The sequence below is a fragment of the Nycticebus coucang genome, chromosome 8 (genome assembly GCF_027406575.1).
Source record: "Nycticebus coucang isolate mNycCou1 chromosome 8, mNycCou1.pri, whole genome shotgun sequence".
Classification (NCBI taxonomy): Eukaryota; Metazoa; Chordata; class Mammalia; order Primates; family Lorisidae; genus Nycticebus; species Nycticebus coucang.
In genome coordinates this window covers 135,554,705-135,582,349 of record NC_069787.1, presented here as the reverse complement: position 1 = coordinate 135,582,349, position 27,645 = coordinate 135,554,705, and the positions used below count along the sequence as shown (strand labels likewise).

Sequence of the window (27,645 nt, the reverse complement as noted above, 5' to 3'; positions counted from 1 at the left end):
CCGGCTGCCCGCAGGTCCCGACCAGCCGGTGCGCGCGGGGCAGTTTGGTCCGGGTCCAGGAATCCGAGGGCGCACGGGGAGCGCACTCCGGGTAGGTGCTGTTTGGCGAGAGATTTTCTCTTCTGCTGCAGAGAAGGGGTCTGCAAGACCGGGTCTCGGTTTCGCTCCGTCCCTCCTGGGCTCTTGCCTCTCGCTCTTCCCCTGCGGCCCGGGGCGGTAGGACTGGAAACTTCCCGGGGACGGGAGCCGCAGCCACAGTGATAGAAGGAAAAGGCGCTTTCCCGAGGTGGAAGGTCCCAGAGGCACCTGGCCGTGACCCGTGCCGACAACAGCAGCTCGCGGCTGCCGAGCTGTGCCGTGTGTCACGCAGATGGTCTGACGTGCTTTTGGCTCATTTAATTCGCACAACTGTTGGACACATGTGTTAGGCAGTGGGCGCAGGGAAGCGCTGGACGGGGGCAGGACGGGGCCAGCGCCCTCACCAGCCACGGCTGGGAACCCGTCCTGGTCAGGAAGAGGCCTTGTGATTACCAGTCTCTGAAGATTCCCAAAGGGCTCGTGTGTCCCATTTCTGAGGGCTCTGAAATGGGACATTGGCTCATTGTAAATAAGTTAAATCCGTATCCCACTGAGACATTTGCCTGGTCACAGGGGGGGCTTTCTCAGATGGCTGTCATGTCACTGTCACTGGGGGTTATCTGCAGCTGTTTAGCAGGGAGAAACGTCCTCCTTGGGCTGAATTTATATTACACAGTTTTAGCACCCTTTGAAACACGTGGTTTATCTTACCATAATCCCTCTGTCCATTGACTGGGATCCCTGCCGCCTCCCCCATAGTGAGATTCAAGAGTGTGAAGGATGTCAGCACAAAAACTCCCTGCTCAGCCTTCTAAAACCTAAGGGGTGCATCACAGCTGCGGAGCTTTCCCAAGGCCACCCCTAATGCTGAGGTGTCAGGGCAGTCTGACCTTGAGGAGATAGTTACATTTCCCTGAGATCTGAAAAAGTCAAATGTACAAACAATGGTTCAGTGATACAAGCCAGAGTGTCCAGCACAGAGGCCACATACCACTTGGGAGGCTCAGTGATTAGAAAAGAACACGGGCCGGGTGCCCAAGTTCAAATCCAGGCTCTGCTGCTAATTAGCTGTGGGACCAAGTTACTTCACCTTTCTTGGCCTCCTATCCTCATTTGAAAAACTGGGATAAAACATGGTGTCTACCTCACAGGTTTCTTGGTGACCCTGTGAGTTAATGTGCATACAGAGCTCAAAGGAATGTCTGCTACAAAGTAAGTGGACAAAGACCCAGCTACTGTTACAATAACTGGACTGCCCAGAGCTCATGCTTTTGCAATCTTAAATGTTCATCCTATGTTCATATGAGTTTGATTTATGGAAACTATTTTTTTATTTTTGAGACAGAGTCTCACTGTGTTGCCCTTGGTAGAATGCCCTGGAGCCACAGCTACCAGCAACCTCAAACTCTTGGGCTTAAGCAATTCTCCTGCCTCAGCCTCCCAAGTAGCTGGGACTACAGGCACCTGCCACAATGCCCGGCAATTTTTCTGTTGCAGTCGTCATTGTTGTTTAGCAGGCCCAGGTCAGGTTCGAACCCACCAGCCTGAGTGTATGTGGCCGGTGCCCTACCCACTGAGCTACGGGCGCCACCTATGGAAACTATTTCATAGGACTATGTTCCTGTTTTGAGTGAGCCATTGTGTTTGGGGGGCATTTCATCACCAGGGTCCATTGACTGCATATTTTCAGCTGTTTTCTTGTAACATAAAATAGTAGCTTTTGTACTAAGTACAACGTAAAATTCAAAACCCAAGCAACATCGACTTATTACAGGAGCAATTATGAAATCTGCACTTACAACTCTATTAACATTTGACACTCTATCCATGAAAATTCAAGCAATCAGGAGTCAACATAGCCTGAATCACCGGCAGGTCACACTCACAGAAGTGTTTGTAAAGCCAGATTTCAGAACTCAGGCACTGAACAGTAAGAAGAGCTCCCAAGTTACGGTTGCTGTCTGGGAGTGGAACCTCCTGGGTTCACATTCCATCTCCACCTTGTCCTTTTATGAGACTCTCAGGGTCTCTTCATCCTCAAAGTGGACTAGTCCTCAAAGGCTTCCTCGGGGGCTGGAGGGCTGAGTGAGACCATCTGTGCAGAGTGCTCAGCGCAGTGCCGGGCACTGCAGGACACCCATGGAAGTCAGAGACTGTCAGTGTTTGTTCCGGGCCACATAGACGGGCTCAAGGGGGTGAGTTGCCTGTGTCATAGATGAAATCTAAATAAGTAGGTTATTATTACCATTATCTCATAAGTTCACTGTCTAATTGATCCCAGCTTAGATGTACAAAAGGCCTCCTTAGGGAGGCCGGCAACGGTGTGATCTGTGTGAATGAATTAGCCACAAGTTGAAGTGAGGGCTTGTCCACACAGAGGAAGTCAGCCAGCCACGGAAGCAGAGACCTGGGAGCCAAGAGGCGGGCGGGACGAAAGGGAGCCTTCACAGGGACAGGAGCTGGACTGTGCCATGGGCTCTGAAGATGCAGAGGAGCTGGCAAGGCTCCCTGTGTGGTGGGGATGCCCCTCAAGCTGTCTTCGCTGAGACTTTGTGCCAAGACTGTCCACATTCCTTGGCTGTGACGCCACTTCCCAACCCTCTTACTAAGATCTGACCTCCCATGTAGCATAACTTAATAAACTGATACTCCAGGCACCCTTGTATTAGAGAGTCACCCTAGACCAGTACCAACTGTGTCTCCAGACCCCCTGGAGACTTTCTCAGTGAGGGTTCTCATGGAAACTCTGCCACACCATCTCTTTTTCTGGTTTTTGGCCAGGGCTGGGTTTGAACCTGCCACCTCCGGCATATGGGACCAGCGCCCTACTCCTTGAGCCACAGGCGCCACCCTGCCACACCATCTCTTCACGTGCCCACAGTGTATAGCAGATCAGCAAAGGCACCACTAACACAGTGTGTATACTAGCTCCGTGAATGGGCTGCTGAGACAGTATTTCAGGTCCCCTGACCCTCGGTCCGATATCCTTCCCACCATGATGAATGTGAGGAGAATCATGTGTTGTACACCTTGAGCACAAGTTCCTTTATTTTATTTTTATTCAAAGGCATTTGAAAAGGGGGCTTAGAGGGTTAGTCAAGGCCCTAAACCCCAGATGTGTACTGGACAAAGGAACAGGTCTGGTTAACTATTTTTCTACTATGCATTTATTTGTTGATTTTTTATACCAGATTTCTCTCTGTCAGCCAGGTCTGAGTGCAATGGCACAATCACAGTTCACTGTAACCCCAAACTGCTGGGCTCAGGCTGTCTTCCTCCCTCAGCCTCCCAAATAACTAGAACTATAGGTGTAACCCACCACCCTCAGCTAGTGTTTGTAGAAACTGCTCTCCATACATTGCCCAGGCTGGTCTCAAACTCCTGGTCTCAATCCTCCTGCCTTGTATTCTTCCCCTATTTACACCTAAAAATCTTCACTCAAACTAAAGTGCTATTCAGTTAGAGCAAAAGCGCACATTGCAGGCCCAATGCGTTTGCAAGCACGCCTCAAAAGCCCAGAGAGCAAACCTCGAGCCAAAGGCGTGGGCCATCAGCGACCACTAGTGGTTATCTTGTATCACTGCACTGCTGGTAAAAAAAAAAAAAAACTATGTAAAGAATGCTCTGTGCCACGTACAGAAACGTGACTAAACTCGGCTTCACATATTCCAGCTTAGACTCGCCTGGTGTGGGCATTTCTCTGTGAAAATGTTCTTCATATTCTGAATACAAACGTAGCTCTCTAGGAAACCAAACACAAAAACACAGAACACCTACGAAATTACTTAGGAGAGATTATGCCTTTAAAGTCAAGTACTTTCACTAGGACTTCCCTTTAGGGATCTCTTTTCTAAATTCTCTGGTGTATTTTAAATATCTGATAATCCGAAAGTCCACATACATACATCTTTAGCAGTGTCACAGTGTAAACAGGTGTACCGGGGACAGGCTAAAGAGCTCGAGGCTGCTGAGCTGTGATGACAGGACTGCCGCAGGCAGAGACCCTGTCTCAAAAACAAGACTTAAAAAAATAAAATACCAATAGCTGGGCATTGTGGCGGGTGCCTGTAGTCCCAGCTACTTGGGAGGCGGAGGCAGGAGAATCGCTTGAGCCCAGGAATTGGAGGTTGCCATGAGCTGTGATGCCACGACACTCTACCCAGGGTGACAGCTTGAGGCTCTATCTCAAAAAAAAAAAAAAAAAGAAATACCCTGTACATTTAGGGGTGTTGTCTACTTTGCTCATAACTGAAACCCGAGAGTGTGACACAGTGCCTAACACACAAAGGCCTCCTCAATATGTATCTGTTGGGTATAACCGAGTAAACAGAAAGGGAGAAAGAAATGGGTTGGGACACTTCCAAGTTTCACTAGAATAAGAATCTGAAGACACCATCAGAAGAAATTAGGAGGTGAGAGTTAGAACTGACCTAAGAGGTAAGAGTCGTCGTAGTAGGCACCCGCTGTACCAAGAAAAGTGAAACCTCACAGGGAGAATATATCACTGCTCTGGCATCAAGCACAGGAGCTTCTAATCATCAAATACACCAGCCCCGATCAGTGTTTCTCCATCTTTACAATTCACTTCCATCTGGAGCTTCAAATCCAGCTACTAGGGAAAAGCTTGCCTTTCCAGGACCCCTCCTCTTGGCCTTCAGCGTGCATTATACCATTCCTTCGGATGTGATTGATCTGTGTGGTTCCCCATTTCCCCTCTTTCACCTGGTAGATAAAGCCAAATAATGAAATGCTTCTTCCTGGAGTTGCAGCTCTGAATCCTGTCCCCGTGTTTTTTGTGCTTTTGTCTTCAAACAGGTGATTCTGTTTACCCATTTCTGGAGCAGAGGTCTCAGACTGCATTAAATGTCATCATGTTTCTCTGGGAGGCCGAGATGGGAAGATCGCCTGAGCTCGTGAGTTCAAAACCTGCCTGAGCAAAAGCGAGACCCCCATCTCTAAAAATAGCCAGGCATTGTAGTGGGCACCTGTAGTCCCAGTACTCGGGAGGCTGAGGCAGGAGGATCACTTGAGCCCAGGAGTTTCAGGTTGCTCTGAGCTATGATGTCACAGCACTGTACCCAGGGTGACAGAGTAAAACTGTCTCAAAAGAAAAAAAATGACATGTCTAACTCCTATGAGATCATACTTATGACCTGTGAGATCATACTTCCTAAAGAATAATAAAAGTCCTTATTTAAGCTAAAACTGGAGATCACATTTTTCAAAAATATAAAAGTAATGAAAAACGATGTAAGTGGGCAGCTCCTATGGCTCAGTGGGTAGGGTGCCGGCCCCATATACACCAAGGGTAGCAGGTTCGAACCCGGCCCCAGCCAAACTGCAACAAAAAAATAGCCGGGTGTTGTGGCGGGCACCTGTAGTCCCAGATGCTCGGGAGGCTGAGGCAAGAGAATCGCCTAAGCCCAGGAGTTGGAGGTTGCTGTGAGCTGTGATGCCATAGCACTCTACCAAGGGTGATAAAGTGAGACTCTGTCTCTTAAAAAAAAAAAAAAAAAAAAGCGATGTAAATAATGAAGGGAAAAACTAAGTAATCTGGGCAGCGCCTGTGGCTCACTCACTGGCCTGCTCAGTGAGTAGGGCAACGGCCCTGTATACCGAGGGTGGCGGGTTCAAACCCAGCCCCAGCCAAACTGCAACAAAAAAGAAAATAGCCGGGCGTTGTGGTGGGCACCTGTAGTCCCAGCTACTCTGGAGGCTGAGGCAAAAGAATAGCCTAAGCCCAAGAGCTGGAGGTTGCTGTGAGCCGTGACGCCATGGCACTATACCAAGGGTGACAAAGTGAGACTCTGTCTCTAATTAAAAAAAAAGAAAATTAAGTAATCTAACTAAAAAGCTACAGCATTAAATCTGTCTCTTGGAAATTCAGAGCAAGTGTTTCCACTTAGCTGCCTGGGATGTGGACACGCAGACGTATCCATGCAGCTTTAAGTCTTTTGCTAAAACATGTGAATTATAAAATGATCAGAGCTATCATGTATCTTCTTGTTTTTCATTCTACACATAAAAGTCATAAATTCCATAAATCAAGTCATAAATCACATTATCAATACTATACCGTTCCATTTTCTTAGATGTCTAGAGAAGAAGCCTCTGTCGTAATCACTCCAGTTGGCTTTCCTCCTGTTTGTTTCTGACATAAACAAGATTCTACCTTAGTAAGTTGTTCTGACGGGAACCAAGACGCCAGGGAGACGGACGTCAGAGAAGTGTAATTAAGGGCACACCTCGGGGTCCTGGCTGTCTCCAGCTCTTAACTGTTTGTGTGATCTTGAGCTAGTTATTTAATATTTTTGTTATATAACTGTGTTTAGTAACTGATATTCTAATTCCTGTGAGCAGATGGTATTACCAATAGTAAAAATTTCATAATAGATAGCTGTGATAATTAATGCATTGCTGCAAGATGTTTGGAGCAGTGCTTAACACACAGTGAACATTCAATAACCATTGCCACAGACATTTTTTTGAGAGCCTGTTGGTGAACACAGTCATAACCTTCACGCCACACAGCGGTGAAATGCAAATCACTTCACACTCCGGTGGCACATGAGTAAGAATTTGAAAGGGATGCAGACGGCACCCTTCCTCCAACCAGGGTGCCTTTAACAGCTACAACAGTTTTATCCAGGCTTCTCTCTTTGGCATTAAAATTTAACAGCCAGTGGGCGAGGTAGCTCAAACTTGTAATCCCAGCACTCTGGGAGGCCAAGGCAGGTGGATTGCTGGAGCTCAGGAGTTTGGGAACAGCCTGAGCTACTGTGTCCTTGTCTCTAAAAATAGCCAGATGTTGTGGTGGGCGCCTATAGTTTCAGAGGCTGAGGCAAGGGGATCTCTTGAGCCCAAAAGTTTGAGGTTGCTGTGAGCTTTGATGCCACCGCAGTCTACCCAGAGTGGCAAAGTGAGACTCTAAAAAAAAAAGATTTAACAGCCAGATACACATACATTTCTTTTTTAATTCCACTAGTGATATTTTTGCAGAAATTAGCATGCCCCAAAGTACTGTGGACAAACAGAAAGGCCATTACTATTGTAATTTTGGTTTGAGTCAACACTTTTTTCTACCTGATTTAAGCTCAATCGGATCCAGAGTTGTAAACGTCTATTTGGCACACTACGTTTAAAAAGGGGTAATCTGGACCTTCAGTAACATAAAGGGAGGAACGAACAGTGTAAGCACAAAGTGTCTGTGACTGAAGGTAACCTGCTATTAATTCAAATTAGATTGCTGTTAAGTTTAAAACGTTAAAGGTAAGCGTCATGGCAACTGGAAGATACTTAGAGAATATACAGAGGTGGCCAGGTGTGGTGGCTCACTCCTGTAATCCCAGTGCTTTGGGAGGCCGACAAGGGAGGATCACTGAAGGCCAGAAAACACAGGAAACACAGCAAGACCTTGTCCCCCCATATTTCTTTTTTATATTAGCCAGGCTCAGTGGTGCGCCTACAGTCCTAGTTACTTGGGAGGCGGAGGCAGGACTGCTTGAGGCCAGGAGTTTGAGGTTCCAGGGAGCTGTGACTGCACTACTGCGTGTCAGCCTGGGTGACAGAGCAAGACCGTCTCAAAAAACTTTTGGGTTGGGCGGCGCCTGTGGCTCAGTCGGTAAGGCGCCGGCCCCATATACCGAGGGTGGCGGGTTCCAAACCCGGCCCCGGCCAAACTGCAACCAAAAAATAGCTGGGCGTTGTGGCGGGCGCCTGTAGTCCCAGCTGCTCGGGAGGCTGAGGCAAGAGAATCGCTTAAGCCCAGGAGTTGGAGGTTGCTGTGAGCTGTGTGAGGCCACGGCACTCTACTGAGGGCCATAAAGTGAGACTCTGTCTCTACAAAAAAAAAATAAAAAAAAAAAAAAAAACTTTTGGGTTTTTTTTCAATTTTTTTAATTGTTGGGGATTCATTGAGGGTATGAGAAACCAGGTAACACTGATTGCATTTGTTAGGTAAAGTCCCTCTTGCAATAGTGTCTTGCACCCAAAAGTTGTGGCACACACCAGGGCCCCACCCCGCTTCCCTACTTCCCTCTCTGCTCTTCTTTTCCCTACCCCTCTCCTTCTCTCTCTCTCTGCTCCACCCTTCCCCCACCCCCACCGCATCCATAATTGTCCTCATATCAAAATTGAGTACATAGGATTCATGCTTCTCCATTCTTGTGATGCTTTACTAAGAATAATGTCTTCCTGGCGGCGCCTGTGGCTCAAAGTGGTAGGGCGCCAGTCCCATATGCTGGAGGTGGCGGGTTCAAACCCAGCCCAGCCAAAACCCACCAAAAAAAAAAAAAAAAAAAAGAATAATGTCTTCCACTTTCATCCAGGTTAATACCAAGAATGTGAAGTCTCCATTTTTTTTAATGGCTGAATAGTATTCCGTGGTATACATATACCACAGCTTATTAATCCGTTCTGGGTTGGTGGGCATTCAGGCTCTTTCCACATTTTGGCGATTGTAAATTGAGCTGCAATAAACAGTCTAGTGCAAGTGTCCTTATGATAAAAGGATCTTTTTTCTTCTGGGTAGATGCCCAGTAATGGGATTACAGGATTGAATGGGATCAAAAAAAAATTTTTTTAAGGTTATACGCAAAAAATGAGATGAGAATCAAAGTATTTCACTACAAAAAAATCAACTAAACACAAAAGGCGGCAACAATGGAGGAAATGGGTGACAAAAAACGACTGTCAGACATACAGAAAAAAGGCGGCAGAAAGGCAATAGGAAGGCTTTCCTTAGCGGTGTTTATGTGAGCAGATTAAAGAATCCAACCAAAAGACAGAGACCTGGAGAAGGCGGCAGAGTGGGAGGTACCATTTCACCACCCCACAGAAAAAGCAAATACCATCCACAAACCAAAATAGCCCAGGCGAACTCAAAGCCCATTACAGAAGAGGCAACAGCAGTGAAGAAAAATGACAAGCAGACTGTCCACACACCAAGGGTCACTGGTGTGTCTGGTACACCTCAGATGGCAGCAGAGGACACGGACAGAAGGGACAGGCCATCAGCATGCACAGGACGCAGGAGCCACAGCGACTCTCGCAGTTCAAGTCCAGCCCAGAAAGGACAGCAGCACATCCTGAGGAAAGTCTCATCACTGAGGAAACCATTGAGGCTGGGACATCCCGGAGAGAAAGATGTGGCTGCACACTGGTCCCCCTGCGAGAAGCCCACCTCCCACTCAGTCCAGCCAGTCCAGCCCTCAGACAACTTTGCACCGCAACACCCTAACTGTAATGTTGTTAAGAGCCCGATTCGCAGGCTAACGTGCTCCTGGATTCTGATCCACCCCCCACCCACCCCCACCCCCCGTACTCTGCAATAACAGTTTTGCTTTAAGCTGCTAAATCCTGGGGTGGTCTGCTCTGTAAAGATAGATAACTTATACCAGGGGGTTGGGAAAATGCTAATGCCAAAGTCCAAGTACAAAGGAGAATTAATCTCAAAATGCTGGTATTTTCATCACCAGAAACATGGCATAAAATCTCACATTTTATAATAAAAGAGGTTTTTCAAGTCAATCGGTTAATGTATAACACGAGGGGAAACCGCCAATCTTAGGGACAAGAAAGCTGCTCACACTGGGTACTGAGGTGACATCGATCAAATTTCATTGGCATTAAAAGTTTTTATTTGGAATTTGATCCACAATCTATACAAGTTATTTACATGGCATGAAAATGGAAAACAGCACAAAATACAATTGAGGTATAAGCTAAGAGCACAGTATGTTTCAATAAATATAATCCAAAATTTGTAAACTAAGTGACCAGATAAATGAGTCTTATTTTTTAGTAAAACGATATAAAATATTTATTTTACGTGAGGTAGAGGACAGTTTTGTGTGTCATGTAATGCAACCAACCACAGCAATTTTAATTTGTACATCATTGGCAAAACTTTAAATTGATTTATGGTCAATGTTCTTAACAATTTAACAGCTGCAAAACAGATTTCATCTACTGCCTTTACAAATTAGAAATTCAGAAATAACTTAAGACTACTATGTTGGCTTAAAATTACCAGAATAAACTCATACTTCTACCAGGATGGTTGAAAGCAAGTTTATTTATCACAAACTCTAATTATCCAAAAGATGTCCTAGTTTCAGCACATGTTTTCATAGGACGTTTTTCCTAGAACTACGTTAGATATATGCTGTGCTTTATTTTCAAGTGAGGTATCTACATTGAAGAAAAAAAAATCTTATAAACTTCTTTTATATTAAACTAATACACTCATTTTCTGGGCTTAATTTTTAAATTTTTTACATTTCTTCACTTTCTAATTCAAAAACTGGTAGCACTACATAAGACATTTAAATTCTATTACTAAATAGGCTCCAAACCATATTATGAAGTTTAGAAGCCATTTAATGAAAAGACTTTATTGAAAAAAAAAAAAGCATGTCCTTTTAAACAAGATGCAGTATAAAATGCCCATATGCCTTTCACCCAGTAATGGAAAGCTTACATGTCCTACAAGATTTTAAGCTGTCTAAATTATTCCATTCCGTGACGCGTGATACAGCTGTGATGTCCCTTATTGCTGATGACTTTGATAAAAACCATGAACAAGTAGTTCAAACACGAAACAGATGTACAGTATGAACACAATTTTTCATTATATTAATTTTTAATGCCCTATTATCACGTGAATTAAATGTATAAAGGGCAAATAAAAGTGAAGATCCTTCCCTAAGCAATCAAAACGTAAGTCTTATCATTGAGAAGAAAATCTGAGAAGCTGATCAAAACCCACCAGCTTTGCAATTAATTCTAGGGTAATACCTTGACACACTTTATATTGCTAGAGTTTCCTTATCATTTTACTTTCTTTCAAACTGAAGCCACAAATGTGCAAATAAACTAGTCGTTCCATGATGACTTCTAAAAGATACGGAAACCCCGCAAGGGTCATATGATTTGGTCTATTAACCTACTTTAGTAACTGCTTTATAATTCAATATGTACAGATGACTTTATATCTTAACTGGTAATATATTAAATATGTTATAAAATTCATTCAAGAAGCAGAAAACACCCAAACTCTCACAAACACAGAAATTCAAGCAAAATTTCTGTGGTTTACAAAAACCAAAGCACAAGCAGACATTAAATCATTGGTCAAATCTTTTCATTGTGTTACAAGTTGCAGTTTAAAAATTCAGGATAGTTTAAGAACTCACTCCCTCAATGACGCAGGAGGTTTTACATCAACTACCTATAGACTACAGAAGTGCTCACCACCATCACCCAAACTCACCTTCTGTTCTTCCTTACAAAGACACTCCAGCAAAACCTTTTACAGGACATTCCTTTAATGCAGCTTTTTAGAGTAAACACTTCTATATTTTCCCTTAAAAGAACAATATTATAAAGTCTGAGGGAAAATCTGCTTGCCCAGTGAACTTCGCAAGCAAAAACCAACACCAAATCATTTAAGCTAGCGACCAGCCCACACAGTGAGCATGCCAGGAGCAGAAGGCAAGTTTGACACGGACATGTTAGTAGAGGCCACTTTTAAAGTATTACAAAATCTCTGTATTGTTTTCAAGCTATGTGGTGTAAAGTTACTTTTAACAATAACTGGTATAATATTTACAAGTGACTAAAAAAAATCTTATGTTCAAGGAAGTTACAGACAGAAACCTACAGCACATCACAGCATCTTCTGGAAAGTGGAGGCTGCCCAGTATTGTGTGGCAAGTCTCCATGACAGGAAGGGCTAGAAAAAGCATCCTCCACTCAGTTCTGAGTCACAAGTCTACAGTAATTTAATGGTGTTTAAGCATAATATATTTCAAGACTAAGCAATTTATTTCAGAAGTTTTGGGCTGAAATTTAAGTTTATCATTAACTAAGTAACATTAAGCAGAAAAGTTCTGAATTAGAAAAATAAATAAAATTATAGGTGCTTAAGTTTGCCTTCCAAAAACCTAAGCTGTGACAACTAATTGACAACTAAAACTAGTCTTGTGATTTTTCTTTCTCTAGATCAGCAGTTCTCAATTCATAGGAACTGTATTAAAGGCTCGCAGCATTAGGAAGGTTGAGAACCAATGCTCAAATAAATGGCATTGGGAGGGTATGGCATCTTAACTATGTCTTTCTGCACTATACGTTTGTTTCTTCTTGAGTAGATTCCATGAATCAACAAATTAAATCACAGAGTTAATATAATAACATTTAACTATACCAAAAAGTTATATGACACTTTTAACTTTACAATGGAAAACAAAAAATACATATTCAGATCATATTCAATTTATTAATAAGGAAACTACAACTTGGGGAAATACAAAAATTCTTTTTGGATATATGAGTACCATTGAGCAAAATATAAAAATGACTGACTATATGATAACCCAGTGACTTTTCAAAGCTCTATACCGTCAGCGCATTGACCTTTCATGGTAGAAACAGCATACGACCTTAACCCTAGCTAATTTATTTTTAAAATAAATTTAGCTCTAAGTAACTCCACACAGTACCTTATAAAAGAACATGAAAAACAAAAGTTCATGGTATAATGTCAATTAGTGGTAGTTTGAGGAAAGTCCTTTAAAAATGCATACTAAGGGCAGCGCCTGTGGCTCAAAGGAGTAGGGCGCCGGCCCTATATACCGCAGGTGGTGGGTTCAGACCCAGCCCTGGCCAAAAACTGCAAAAAAAAAAAAAAAAAATGCATACTAAGAATTTTACCTAATATGGCCTAAGCCAAGAATTACTAATATGAAATTTGCTGTTAGAGATGACAGACTTTTCTGTGCAAAAAGTGCAGAAAATGTGGCCCCTCTCCAAATTATAGAATTCCTTTGTCTTTTAAAAATTATCGGAAAGGCTTTCAGTAGCAGATAACTAAGCTGTCCTATACTCACTTATCACACACTCTAAGTTAACAATAAATTCTTGATTTTGATATTAAGTATAATTGAAAATGGTCCATTTGTGCAAATTTTGGTAAGACTACACGTTTAAACATACAGAAGTCCAAAATAACCTTCAAGATGTTTTAAATATTTTACATTATAAACCCATTACAAAAATTTTGGTTAAGCCCCATAACTACACACAAACTGCACAGGGGTCACAAAGCAGAGGCCGGTGAACGCCAGTGGTGTCCATCTTCCTCACCAATAGTAACATCTTCACACCTCTACTAACAATATATTACTGAAGTTGCTGCATAAAAAGTCCTCTAAATACAACCACATTTAAACTGGGAAACAAGTTACAGCTGCATCTTGTGTTGGCCAGCAACGCGCGGCAATGCCTGTGATGAATCCCCACTGTGCCCACAGGGAGCGCTGTAACCTCAATGAAATTCCTCTTAGGAGGCATCAGAATAACTGGTGGAAATTCAGTCCAAAATCTGAACAAAGAGAAGAAAATTCTGCAGATAGTAACGAGTATACTACATCAACTTAGAAAGGACTTATATTAACAAGAAAAATGGAGATTCAACTCCTTGAGTAGCTCAGTTATATATTTGAAATATGAAGCAACCATTTTATCTAAAATTAAGTCAGAAATATGGATAGTAAAATTAACCACAGCTATTTTCCATCACATACTGCAACTTTTAAAAAGTATACAATTGGTTAAGTTTGCATTAGAAATATAGGCAGATTATCTACTAGTTGAAACCATATAGTATTGTTACTGAGCTGATTTTTAAAAAAAAGTACAAAGAAACACACGTTTTCATTTGTTTGGAAAATGTAAAAATTTATGTACTAATATATAATCTCTTCGCTTTCTCTATCTACAAACGTCAGAATGCATCATCTTCATGCAGACAGTTGTTCAGAATCAACTACCAAAGCAAGCAACAAACCAAAGACCCCTGTCAGTGACACACAGATGAATCTCTACTCTTTAGCAGTCTTTGATGATTTCAGGATTTGCAGCTTGAGCTCCTTTATCATCATCTCTAACTTCTGCCTTGCCTCCCGCTCCTGTCTGAGCTCGTCCTGGAGTTCCTGCCTGTCGGCCTCAGCGTGGTCCAGTCTCTGCCTCAGCTCCGCCAACTGCGTGATGAAAAAACCATGCCAGTTTTCAGTTGCCATGTTTCCATTTAGTCTTCATGTCAAGGCAAAGACTTATTTTCACATTAATTTTTACAAAATGAACTATTTCACGTATACTATTCATCTGACACCTGATAGGACGTTATTCTGAGGGCAAAGCAGGGCCAGGAGGAGTGACCCCTGTGGCCAGAGCCAGGCACTGCAAGCTACTTACCAGCCTCCCTTAAACCTCCAGCTACTCGTACAAAAGGGAGGTGTTTGCTTTTCCTCTAGTACTTCTGAACATGATGGGTGACAGCTCATGTCCCTTAAACTACAGATTTGAAAGCCCATACATAACAAGTGACATAATAATAAAATAACAAGACATTTGAAATTCAGAGAACTAGACACTAGCAATGCAGGTAAATGAATTACAGAAACCCAATAAAAACTTAAAGTTATAAAGCAACAGAGGTCAAAAAATCTTGGAAGATGAAGCTTGACAAAGCTGCATTTAAAAGACTTTTCTGTTTTGAAATCTAGCTTAGTACGGTGAGTCTGACCAACAGAGCATGGACAGGCATCCAGCTGCAGGCAGCGCCTGTGACCCTGTGACCCTTACCTGGGCTGCGTACTCTGCCTCCTTATCTTTTTCCAAATTCGAGTCACAGGAGCATTTTTGCTTCATTACTTGTTCCAATTTTTTCTCTAAATCTTTCTGTTCAACATAAAATTCTTCCATTCTTTGAGCATGTTCATTCTGCAAAGATTCAAGCTCTCTCTGCAAATTCTGCTGCTCTTCAGTCAGCTCCTTCATAGCCCGTGAGCTGCCCAACATCTCCACTTCCTGTAAAGAATCACAGTACAATTTTCACTTTATTGCCATTGTGTTAAAAATTTCAGTTCAGAAAATAATTAAAGGTCAGCTATTGTACCAGTTCTACAGAGAAGTAATTATCTTAAAAAACATTTCCTCTAAAAATTTACAATTGTTTATCAGTATATAAAAGGCTAAATAATGTTAAGTACATTTGTAGCACTTCATCTTGATTTTTCTACAAGTATGCAAAAGTATCTTTTCATAATGGACTATCATTTAGATAATGATTTTACCATCTGAAGTTGTTGCTTTTTTTGCAAAATTGAGTTCAGTTTTTCTTGTTGTTTTACGTAAGTTCTCATTACTTCTTCCATGATTTTTCCCTTATCATCCTCACAAGTGACGTCTCTGACAAGCAGTGGAGAGGAAGCTGTAGCGCTCAGGTCTCTGACAAAGTTGCAAGCAGTCGACTCAGACTTTTTTTTACTTGTAGAATTATTTGAGTTTGATGAGTCTATAAGAGGAAAAAACAAATCAAGTAACAAAGTATGAACATCTCTGTTAAAACGTCACTAGAATAATCCATAACTAAAATTAAGAAAACAGGCTCAGTGCCTGTAGCATAGTGGTTACGGCACCAGCCACATACACCAAGACTGGTGGGTTCAAACCCAGCCCAGGCCAGCTAAACAACAACGACAACTGCAACAAAAAAAATAGCCAGGCGTTGTGGCGGGCACCTGTAGTCCCAGCTCCTTGGGAAGCTGAGGCAAGAGAATCGCTTAAGCCCAAGAGTTTGAGGTTGCTCTGAGCTGTGATGCCACAACACTCTACTAAGGGAAAGAAAACAATTCCATTTATAAATTACAAAGAATAAAACACTAAGGAAGGAACTTAGCAGAACGGGGGAAAGACATGATTGCAAGAGGGACTTTACCTAACAATTGCAATCAGTGTAACCTAGCTTATGGTACCCTCAGTGAATCCCCAACAATAAAAAAAAAAAAAAAGCAGAAGTAGTACAAAACGTGTAATGACAACCATAAAACATCACTAAAGGAATTAAAGACCTAAATACATAGGAAAACATTCACAGGCCGGTGGGGTAGCTCATGCCAATGATCCCAGCACTCTGGGAGGCTAACAAGAGAGGATCACTTGAGCTCAGGAGTTTGAAACCAGCCTGAACAGGAGCAAGATCCATCTCTATTAAAAATAGAAAACAGCCAGGCGTTGTGGTGGGTGCCTGTAGTCCCAGCTACTCGGAAGGCTAAGAAAGATGGCTTGAGCCCAGGAATTTGAGGTTGCTGTGAGCTACGACGCCACAGCACATAGCCTGGGTGACAGAGTGACTCCATATCAAAAAAAAAGAGGGAAAGGAGGGAAGGAAAAAAAGAAAGACGGACATCCTAAATTCACGGACTAGTGGACTCAATATTGTGAAGACAGTACAACTCTCAAAACCTATCTGCTTAATTAGTGCCAATCCCTATCAAAATCCCAGCTGGGTTTTTTGGCAGAAGCTGACAAGTTGATTCTAAAATTTGTAAGAAAATGCAAAGAATCCAAAATAGCCAAAACAATTTTGAAAAGGAACAACAAAGTTGGAAGACTCACCATTCCCAACTGTGAATCTTACTACAAAGCTACAGAAATCAAGATTGGTGATACTGGTTTAAGAACAGACAGATCAGGAACACAGAATCTGGAGCCCAAAGTGAACAAACCCTTCCCTACACAGCCAACTGTTTTTCTAACAAAGGTGACAAAGCACCACACAGCCCGGAAAGTACATGCCTAGGAAGCTGATGCTGGGGATTCCTTTACACAGAACGCTCAGGACAAGCAGGTCCACATCGACAGAAACCAGGTCAGGGACGATGGCCTATGGGGGGAAGTGCTAATAGATCATGGGCTACTGTGTGGGGTGACAAAAATGCTCAAGAATTGGATTAGTCTGGTGTCTGCACAACTTTGTGAATACATGAAAAAACCCTAAATTGTACACTTTAAAAGGTAAAGTCTGTGGTATGTAAATTACATCTGCACAATTCTTAAAATGTCAGCAGGGTCAAACAACGTGGATGGGACTGGAGACATGGTGCTAAGTGAGATCAGCCAGAGACAAAGAGTTCATGAACACCCCATCCGCTGCTCTCATGCGGAAGCTGAAAAAAAGTTCATTTCATACAAATGAACAACAGAGCGGAGGTTGCTAGAGCCAGGGACGGGACGGGGCAAGAGGACAGGCGGATCTGTCAATGCAGAATTACAGCTACCTGTAAACAGGCGGGTTAAGTTCTATGCTCACTACTGTCGGACAGCCACAGTAATGCTGCAGCTTTAAAGCACTCAGGGGACTCAGTCTCAACATCAATGCTCAATGTTTCAGATGAAGGATGTGCTGGTCTTCCCAATCTGATCACCACACACTACGTGTGTTAAAATATTATTATGTGCCCCATCAACACGGACAATTATCATTTGTCAAAAAAATAAAACTTTATTTTTTTTAAAAAGGAGTATTATAAACTAAAAAGGTCGCTGGAATTAATTTGAGAAATAAAACAAGTGCAGTTACCGCGTCATGGGGCACTGATCTTTGTTTACCTCATTTAAATCTGGAGAAAACTGAATTTTAAAAATCTCAAAATTAGGGTTGAGTGTGGTGCCTCATACCTGCAATCCCAACACTTTGAGAGATCAAGGTGAGAGGATGGCTTGAGGCCAGGGATTCCAGACCAGCCTTGCCAGAAGTGAAAACCTGTCACTAGGCCTGGCGCCTGTGGCTCAAGCAGCTGAGGCGCCAGCCACATACACCTAAGCTGGCGGGTTCGAATCCAGCCCAAGCCCGCCAAACAGCAATGACGGCTGCAACCAAAAAATGGCCAGGTGTTGTGGCGGGCACCTGTAGTCCCAGCTACTTGGGAGGCAGAGGCAAGAGAATCACTTGAGCACAGGAGTTGGAGGTTGCTGTGAGCTGTGTTGCCACAGCACTCTACCCAGGGCGACAGCTTGAGGCTCTCTCTCAAAAAACAAAACAAAACAAAAAAATCTGTTACTATGGAAAGCTAGCTGGGCTTAGTGGTGCACACCTATAATCCCAGCTACTCGGGAGGCTGAGGCACGAGGATCACTTGAGCCCAGGAGTTGGAGGCTGCAGTGAGCTGTGATCATGCCATTGTACTCCAGAGAGAAAGAGACCCTGTCTCTGAAAATAAAACATCTCAAAATTAAAGCATAGAAACCCCCCCACAACTTCAATTCTCTTTAAAAGGTTAAATAACTGGAAGGCTCTCCAACTGTTCCAGGGCAGTTAAAATAACTGCCACCCCCCAAGCGCCCCCACCCTGCCTGAGCCAGCCGAGCTGACACACAGCAGCCGGCCCAGGCAGCATTTACGCAGACGCATCGCGTCTGAGCCACAGTATTGTAAGAAGCATGGTAAGCAGGCAGCTTTCTTCCTGTTAGAAGACGAGCTGATTTCTACATGCCTGCCATCTGCCTGGCTCCCAGAGCTTCCGGTCCTTGGTTTGTTCCACGACTGAGTTTCCCTAAGGTCCACACCTAACTTAAACTTCTCGGTGTCAGTTAAATGCTTTTTCAGTTCACAGCAAATTAGAGAGAGAAATAAAGAGCAATCGAAGAGCTCTGACAGCAAGGGAAAGGAAGGAAGGAAAGGGAGCACCAGCCAAGAGACACCTGCAGGGTGAAGGTGGGGCCTTGTGGCCAGCACCATGCTGGGAAAGGGAGCAGCTGAGGCCACGGGGTGCACACAGCAGCGCTCTGCCAGGGAAAGCTTCAGTTATCTGGGAATTAGCAGAAATAAAAATCTTCTTTGGAAATGCTAAATAATGTGTTTATTACATATTTAACTTTCAAAAGATGACTTCTGGATACTTACCTAAATGGCTACATAATTCTCTGCTTGATTTTAAATCCATTTTCTCCTGTTCCTCAAGTGAGACATCTGGATAAGATGCTGTTTTCTGATGCTTACTGCTACTGTAAGGCTTGTCTGCCTGTCTGGACGTGGACTTACTTGCCTCTGCCTTGGTGATCTCTTTAGACTGGGACACAGCAGAAGTAAGTGACACGTTTGGGGCAACCACTTTATCACACATGTATAAGTAGTAACTGAAAACAAAGGCAGAGTAAGACATACGTTATATGCTATATTTAGGTAAAAGTCAAAATATGCGACATCTCTCATTAAATTTTTTTTTTTTTTTTTTAACTGAACAAACGGGTGGCGCCTGTGGCTCAATGGAGTGGGGCGCCGGCCCCATATGCTGGAGGTGGCGGGTTCAAACCCAGCCCCAGCAAAAAAAAAAAAAAAAAAAACTGCAAAAAAAAAAAAGATTTTTTTACTAAACAAACATTACAACTCAGAAAATAAAGGTAATAAAAGAATTCCTGGGGGGGAGCGGGGGGACAGCACTTCAGGCATTAAATGTGAAATTATGAGAGATTTTTGTTTTGCAAGTTAATTTCTAAGCACAGAAAAGATACTCACCAGGAAAGAAAATCATAGTCTTTTTCTCTCCCTCAACACCACCTGAGGACACTTCACAGAGCTGTCAGCCTGAACAGGCCCCGCTTACTCCCAACACCTCTCTCAAGCAGGGTCTCACTCACAACAGGCCCGGCCAGGGGCTCCCCGGCTCCTCTGCAGCTGGGAGAGGGCAGGCACCTGAGATTGCTCAGTTGCTGAGAGGCTCTCCCTAGACCAAACCCCACTGAGCAATCTTCTTAAAATACTTCAGCACTTATTTGTTTGATAAAGAAGCAATAGAAAGCAGTACAAAATTAAGACTCAAGAGATAACTATCACTTTTGCTCCAAACACACATAAAATTGCTCAGTAGATTATCTAAAAGGATCACAAAACAAATCTGAGCTAGACATTAAGTATCATACTGATGACAGACACCCCCTACGCTCCAGATAATCTCCTCTTACATCTCAGTTTCTTTGTATAAAACATCTATACTGTTTCCCTTTGTCAATCACATAAATTCTTGGGCCAAAAACTCAGTTTTCTGCTAAGAAAACTGATAGGTTTAATAGTGCCCAAAAGATATACTTCAAACACAGTAGGTCAGGCAGTGACCATGTCAACGTGACCAGTAAGAGTCGGTCTCCCAAAAAAAAAGGCTCAGCACCTGTAGCTCAAGTGTCTGAGGCACCAGCCACATACACCAGAGCTGGCAGGTTTGAATCCAGCCTGGGCCTACCAAACAACAACAACTACAACCAAAAAATACCCAGGCATTGTGGCAGGCATCTGTAGTCCCAGCTACTTGGGAGGCTGAGGCAAGAGAATAACTTAAGCCCAGGAGTTTGAAGTTGCTGTGAGCAGTGATGCCACAGCACTCTACCCAGGGCGACAGCTTGAGTCTCTGTCTCAAAAAGATTCATTGGTGCTGTTTATATTGGAATTGTAAAAACTCAATGAGAAGGAAAGACCTTTATCTTATTCTTACCTGTGTGATATTATTAAATCAGCATACTTTGTATGTGTAAAGCCAACAGTTCTGAAAATCACCAGAAGAGATTCACTTTGCTAGTAGGATTTTGGTTATTTTAGTGGCACAACTGAGTTTTTGGAATCTTGATTCTTGTTACAAAAAAAATGAAGTAGCTTCCTGTGGAGCTTTCATATGTTAAATGTACCTGCACTAGTGATGGTCACTTAGAATGTTTATATTTATAGAAATGTGGATAATAACTACCAATAAACTACATGAGGCACTAGGAAAAAAAAAAAGAAAAGATTCGGTCTCATTGCTGTGCTCAAGGGGAGCACAGATTCACAGCAGCAGACAAAATCCAGGAGTCAACAAATACAAAGCTTGTATCTACAGCCTACTTTGGGGAAAGGCATTTTTATTGTTGCTGGGTTTTTTGTTTTTTTTTAGAGTCTCACTCTGTCACCCTGGGGTTAAGTGCTGCAACATCAAACTCTTGGGCTCAAGTGATTCTCTGCCTCAGCATTCTGAGTAGCTGGGACCACAGGTGCCCACCACAACACCCGGCTATGTACAATCTACTTCTATTGAAAATGTGAAACCTTGATTTTAAGAACATGTGGTTATTACGAAACCTAATTTCAAAGGATTTCTTTTTACAACATCAAAGGTGCTAAAAAGTTGGTTTACTTCCTGAAGAAAAAGTAAGAAAATTAAAGGAGAATTTGCATTTTTTTACTTCAGGGCAAAAGGAAAATGATCTATTTCTAGAAAAAAAAAAAAAAACAGAAACACCATGTAAGGTTATCTTAAATATTTCATACAATTTACAATTCATTTTGCTTTAGATTCTTTCTTTGAATTTTATTCTAATAAGAATTACTAAACAATATAATTCTCCCATAATTTACCTGTAATGATGAACAGAAACAAAAGATATTAAGCCCTGATGTACTTAAAAAAATTTTTGAGAGGGCGGCGCCTGTGGCTCAGTCCGTAGGGCACCGGCCCCATATACCTGAGGGTGGCGGGTTCAAACCCGGCCCTGGCCAAACTGCAACCAAAAAATAGCTGGGCGTTGTGGTGGGCGCCTGTAGTCCCAGCTACTTGGGAGGCTGAGGCAAGAGAATCGCTTAAGCCCAAGAGTTGGAGGTTGCTGTGAGCTGTGAGAGGCCACGGCACTCTACCGAGGGCCATGGAGTGAGACTCAGTCTCTACTAAAAAAAAAAAAAAAAAATTTTTGAGGCTCAACGCCCATAGCTCAGTGGTTAGGGGGCCAGCCCCATGCACCAAGGCTGGTGGGTTCAAATCCGGCCCGGGCCTGCTAAACAACGATGACAACTACAACAAAAAAATAGCCAGGCGTTTGTAGTGACTGCCTGTAGTCTCAGCTACTTAGGAGGCTGAGGCAAGAGAATCGCTTAAGCCCAAGAGTTTGAGGTTGCTGTGAGCTGTGACACCATGGCACTCTACCCAGGGTGACATAGTGAGTGAGATTCTGTCCCAAAAAAATAATAAAAATAAAATTTTTTAAATTTTCCAAGGTAATCTATCATTACCAAGAAAGCCTGAAACTACACAATAATTCCCAGGTCCTGGAATGGTGTGCGGTGCACAGCTGTTCAGTGAATGAATGTGTGCAGGAACAAACATCGGAAACCACTTACCTGGGGTGTAAAAATGAATGTGTCTGAGGAGCGTGGTCACCTTCCTGCTTTATCACAGGGCACCATGACTGCACCTCCATCCCTGGTGGCGCGTCCGTCTGCAGAAACACAGGGAAGAAAAAATGTTCACTGTGGGGAAAACGGGACGGTTAATTTTACGTGTCGACTCAGCTGGCCCATTTGATAAAGGAGAGCTCCAGTGTTCAAGATCACTGTTTACTAAGGCAGTGTTTCCTGAAAGAGTCAGGTCAGTCACTTGAAACTCACAGAGACGGCCAGGTGAGCCGTCCTCAAGGTGCAGTTGCTGCTATTTTTAGACAGAGTCTGGCTCTGTGGCCCAGGCTGGAGTGTAGCAGTGTCACCACACCACAGCTGACAACAACCTCCAACTCCTGGGCTCAAGAGATCCTCCCACTCCAGCCTCCCAGAGTGATGGGACTAGAGAAGCCCCTGACGCCCAGCTTTCAGTGGAGCTGGGGTCTTGCTCTTGCTCAGGTTGTTCTTAAACTCATGTCCTCACAAGATCCTCCCACTTCTGCCTCCCAGAGTGCTGGGACTACAGGCGTGAGCCACCGCGCCCAGACCAGCAAAGTGTCAGCATGGAGTACCAGGAATGATCTCATCAGATTCCACACTTGTGGAATCTACTCCAGGTAACAGCTCTCCTGCGGCCACTCACGATGCCAAAAAGTGAATGAATCAAAGACAGAAGGTGGCCCCAGTCCCTGCCTTCATGAAGAAGCAGGAGGCCAAGGTGGTGCATCTGGTGTTTGATGAAAGGCCGAGGAACTCTGGCACTGGACAGGACATCCAGCCCAAGAGAGACCTCACCCGCTTTAACTGAGGCAGCGAGGGCTATCCTCCCCCAGCACCGAGAGTGTCTCCTGCAAGCAGCCAGTTCACCCAGCTAGGCCGACCACAGCGCCCACACTGCCCACACTACCCAAACCTCCCATGAGGATACACAGCAAAAGAAGGGGCAGCAACTGGTGGCCACAGCTGAGAAGAGTCAGCCTGGCAAAGGGGTGTCCCCGCTAAGAGACCACCTAACATTGTCACCATCCAGTTGAGAACGTGAAGGCTCAGCAGGTGGTGACTGCGCCTGGAGCAGTCCCCTCTAGCTGACTGTCCTCCCACCCTGTGGCAGAAGCTGGGGGTCCCTTCCTGCTCATCAAGGGGCAGGCTAGGCGGGGCATCTCACCCCTGCCACCTTCATGCAGGTCCACCCACAAGGAACAGGAGCTCTGGCTGAGCTGGTGGAGCTGTCGGGACCAGTTACCACAGCAAACGTGACAAGATCTGCAGTCACTGCTGAGGAACATCCCGCCTACAAACTGTGGCTCACCTCGCCACGCCAAAGCTGAACAACTTGCCACTAACCTGGTCCAATGTACAATGCTGAGTTTTTTCCACATATAAATAATAAAAGTTCTCCTTCAAAAAACCCCCAAAATTACAGGCGGCACCTGTGGCTCTGTGAGTAGGGGGCTGGCCCCATATATATCAAGGGTGGCAGGTTCAAACCCGAACCCGGCCAAAACTGCAACAACAAAAAAAAAACCCAAAATTAAAAAATAAATAATAGCATTTCGCAAATGTGCAGCATGGGGGAAATGTGGTTCTCACTCTTGCTGTCACAGCCAGGGCCCTCCCATGTCTGCTAGCATGCTGACCAGACCACATGCCACAGCTAAACTCAAAACCACTCTCTTAACACATACATTTTCCAGGCCGAGAGTGGTGGCTCACTCCTGTAATCCCAGCACTTGGGAGGCTGAGCTCACAGGTTCAAGACCAGCCTCAGAAAGAAAAAATAGCCAGGCGTTGTGGTGGGCACCTGTAGTCCCAGCTACTTGGGAGGCTGAGGCAAGAGAATTGCTTGAGCTCAAGAGTCTGAGGTTGTTGTCAGCTGTGACACCACGGCACTCTACCAGGATGACCTGTGGCTGCTAACTTCTCCTTTATTTTGGTTTGCTTTATCCTTCATTCCATACATATCTCATATTACAGTAATTACCCTGCTCTGGGGGGAAAAAACACCTAACAAGGGAGCAAGACTCACTTGTGGAAAAGGCGGAGGGACATGAGGGGTGGCGTGGCTAGGAGGATGGGGGCTGGGGAGAAGGAGGTGGACCAGGAGGGCCAGCAGTGGCGGGAGAACGGGATTAAGGAGTTAAGGGAGAAGAAATAAGGCAAAAAGGAGAACAGGACATACAGAGCACTCTATGCTGAGAGGCTCCAATCCCTCCTGCAACTCAGCAGGAGGGCGGGTGTGCAGGGGAAGACAGCTTCACCTCACTAGTGAACCACACAGGAGCCACAGCTAAAGGCGAGGAAGGAGCAGCGCTGTTCACCTGCAGCCCCACAGCAGGACCAGGCCGTCGCACACTGTTCAGCTGCAGCCCCAGTGCAGGGCGGGGCCCCTTCACACTGTTCACCTGCAGCCCCAGTGCAGGGCGGGGCCCCCTCACAGCCCAGCATACACCGAAGGGGAGAAGAGATGGGTGTGGGTGTGAGCAGTTGTCATCCAGCAAAATCAATTCTGAACTGTACGTGGTTTGATCAGGGAAATTCTGACAATGGAGAAAACCACTGAAGAAGAAGAAATCTAATCTAAGAGACTTGACGGGTAACCCACTGCCCCCAATGAACAGGAAGGAAACAGGAAAGAAACAGCTCCTGGAACACACTTCACCAATTAGGGGACAACAAGGCCAGGTAAAAGCCAAAAATAAAACACAGTAATTTACACTTGTGGGAGATTCATATTTTTAAGAATTATTGGGCAAGGAAAGACTAATAAGACCTGTCTTACAGAATTGTAAAGTGTCATATTTTAAAAGGATTTACAAGTTGAGTATTCAATGAGGAACTATAAAATATATGTAAGAATAGAATTTTCACTTAAACACCTCGCAAGCATGATCAAATATTCTAAAAATTCAAATAAATCTCACAACTCTTTTTTAAAAAAGGATCTGGAGAAATTCAACTGCTTGCTTACAAACCAACTTCTTGTTCACATAGGTTTCTCAGCACACAGCTTTAGCTGTAACAGTGAATTAGGAAAGGACTGACTTCTAGCAACAGAAACCCTAAGTGAGCAGGCCAGGGGCACCGACAGCCTAAAGGGAGAGGAGAATTACAGACACAAACAGTGCTTCAAAACACAAGATAATCTGGGGGCTTTGCATAGGCCGGGAAAAATAATATATTTCAATCGCCCCCTACCCCAAACTCAACAGACTATAGTAATTGATATTTAGTCTTGAGTATACCACTTAGATTCAAAACTACCTAAGACATTTATTTTTCTTTTTTAATTTTTTTTGTTTGTTTTTTTTTGGAGACAGAGTCTCACTGTCACCCAGGCTACAGTGCCAGGGGCGTCATAGCTCACAGCAACCTCAAACTCCTAGGCTCAAGAGATCCTCCAGCCTTAGCCTCCCAGAGTGTTGGGATTACAGTTGTGAGCCACCCTAAGACATTTGAAAATTCACGAAAAAGGTTAGTTTTAAAAAATACGTAGTGCTCAAAAAAGTAACTGAATGGACAGAATATTTTGCACCCTAATACTGTTTAACCAAAGAAGTGTTAAATTTACTTTAACAAATAAATGAAATCTAAAATCAGCTCTAATTAAATGCAAATGTATTTCCTAAAAGTTGTTTGTTAAACTCATTACTTAGGAAATAAGCAAGCTTCTCCTTAAGTCATATATCTGAAACAATTCTATATGTACTGTCCAAGAAATCATTTGTTTCCATATTTTATTTATTTATTTTTTAGAGACAAGAGTCTCACTTTGTGAGTGAATGCTGTTGCGTCACAGCTCACAGCAACCTCCAGCTCTTAGTCTTAGGCGATTCTCTTGCCTCAGCCTCCTAAGTAGTTAGGACTACAGGCACCCGCCACAACACCCGGCTATTTTTTTGTTGCAGTTTGGCCAGGGCCGGGTTTGAACCCACCACCCTCAGTATATGGGGCCAGCGCCCTGCCCACTGAGCCACAGGCGCCATCCTTCCATATATATATTTTGTTTTGTTTTGTTTTGTTTTGAGATAGTCTATGTGGCCCTCGGTAGAGTGCCATGGCATCACAGCTCATAGCAACCTCAAATTCTTGGGCTTTTTAAGCGGTTCTCTTGCCTCAGTCTCCTGAGTAGCTGGGACTGTAGGCACCTGCCACAACGCCTGGCTATTTTTTCGTTGCAGTTTGGCCAGGGCCAGGTTTGAACCCACCACCCTCAGTATATGGGGCCAGCGCCCTACCCACTGAGCCACAGGTGCCATCCTTCCTTTTTTTTTTTTTTTTTTTTAAGACAGTCTCACTATGTGGCCCTTGGTAGAGTGCCATGGCATCACAGCTCACAGTAACCTCAAACTCTTGGGCTTAAGTGATTCTCTTGCCTCAGCCTCCCAAGTAGCTGGGACTACAGGCGCCCACCACAATGCCCAGATATTTTGTGGTTATACCCTGTTCCCCCGAAAATAAGACAGTGTCTTATTTAAGGTGTGCTCCCAAAGATGAGCTAGGTCTTATTTTCCGGGGATGTCTTATCTTTCCTTTACGTAGGTCTTATTTTCGGAGAATGTCTGATTTTCGGGGAAACAGGGTAGTTGTCATTGTTGTTTGGCAGGCCCAGGCCAGAAGTAACTCACTGAGCTGTGGGCACCAAGCCTGTTTCCATATATTTTAATTAAAATTACCAAACTTGATTTACAAATTTAAGTTTTTCCTAGCATAGATACTGTAATCTCAAAATCTTCAGAATATCAAGCACTTATATACCTCTTCAAGGCTCTGGTTGAAATTTGACTCAATTCTGATCATCAAGTTCATTTCAAATCCCTACAGTCTGATTTGTAAGAATGAGTTTTATTTTCATTCCTGGAGCACCCAGCACCTGTTCATTTCTATTTGTCTCTAACTTCAGACACACCTTAATTAACAGCGGGCACACTCATTTATTTTTAACAGCCATCCCTCTTGGGTCCTATTCTTTATTTTCTTGTCTCAACCACTAACCCACTGCCAGAGTTACAGACTAGGGCTTCTGAAAAAATCTTAAAGATCACCCAGTACAGCCCCTGTCCAGGTCTGAATTCCCTAATCCAAAGCCCCACGAGTGGCCAGCCTCTGCAGCAGCCTGAGGTCAAGAGCCAGGTGGCCTGCAACTTCCCAGCACCCAGCACTGAGCAGCGCGTGGCGTGGAGCCTGGGTGAGCCTGTGCTGAGCGACAGTGCTCTCTCATCAGCGCATGACATCGTCTTTTATAAGGCTGCCCTGCTACTGCAAAACTCTCGGGCTCTTTCACATTAGATACCAAAGAAGCCCAATAGTTTAATTCTTTTTCATCTTTTTTTTTTTTTTTAATTTAGTGTGTGTGTGTGTGTGTGTGTGTGTATGGTTTTTGGCTGGGGCTGGGTTTGAACCTGCCACCTCCAGCATATGGGGCCGGCACCCTACTCCTTGAGCCACAGGCGCTGCCAGCCCAATAGTTTAGGCTGTATTTTATAAGAGATACAAATAAAATAATACAAGTGATGGGCAACTACACAACATTGGGCATGATAAAATCTGCAGCC

The 27,645-nt window shown here is 43.9% G+C and overlaps 1 protein-coding gene across 1 annotated transcript in view; it reads right to left on the bottom strand.

The window, feature by feature from the left end:
- Nucleotides 1–9,697: 9,697 nt before the first annotated feature.
- SKIL (SKI like proto-oncogene) overlaps nt 9,698–27,645 on the bottom strand; it is a 35,343-nt gene continuing 17,395 nt past the window's right edge. Inside the window, exons 2-6 of the mRNA XM_053600042.1 lie at nt 22,058–22,155; nt 18,824–19,056; nt 15,213–15,433; nt 14,722–14,946; nt 9,698–14,117 (exon numbers count right to left, since the gene is read on the bottom strand). Of these exons, the coding sequence (XP_053456017.1) occupies nt 13,959–14,117; nt 14,722–14,946; nt 15,213–15,433; nt 18,824–19,056; nt 22,058–22,155 (936 nt within the window). The 3' untranslated portion in view covers nt 9,698–13,958. The remainder of the gene's footprint in view (nt 14,118–14,721; nt 14,947–15,212; nt 15,434–18,823; nt 19,057–22,057; nt 22,156–27,645) is intronic.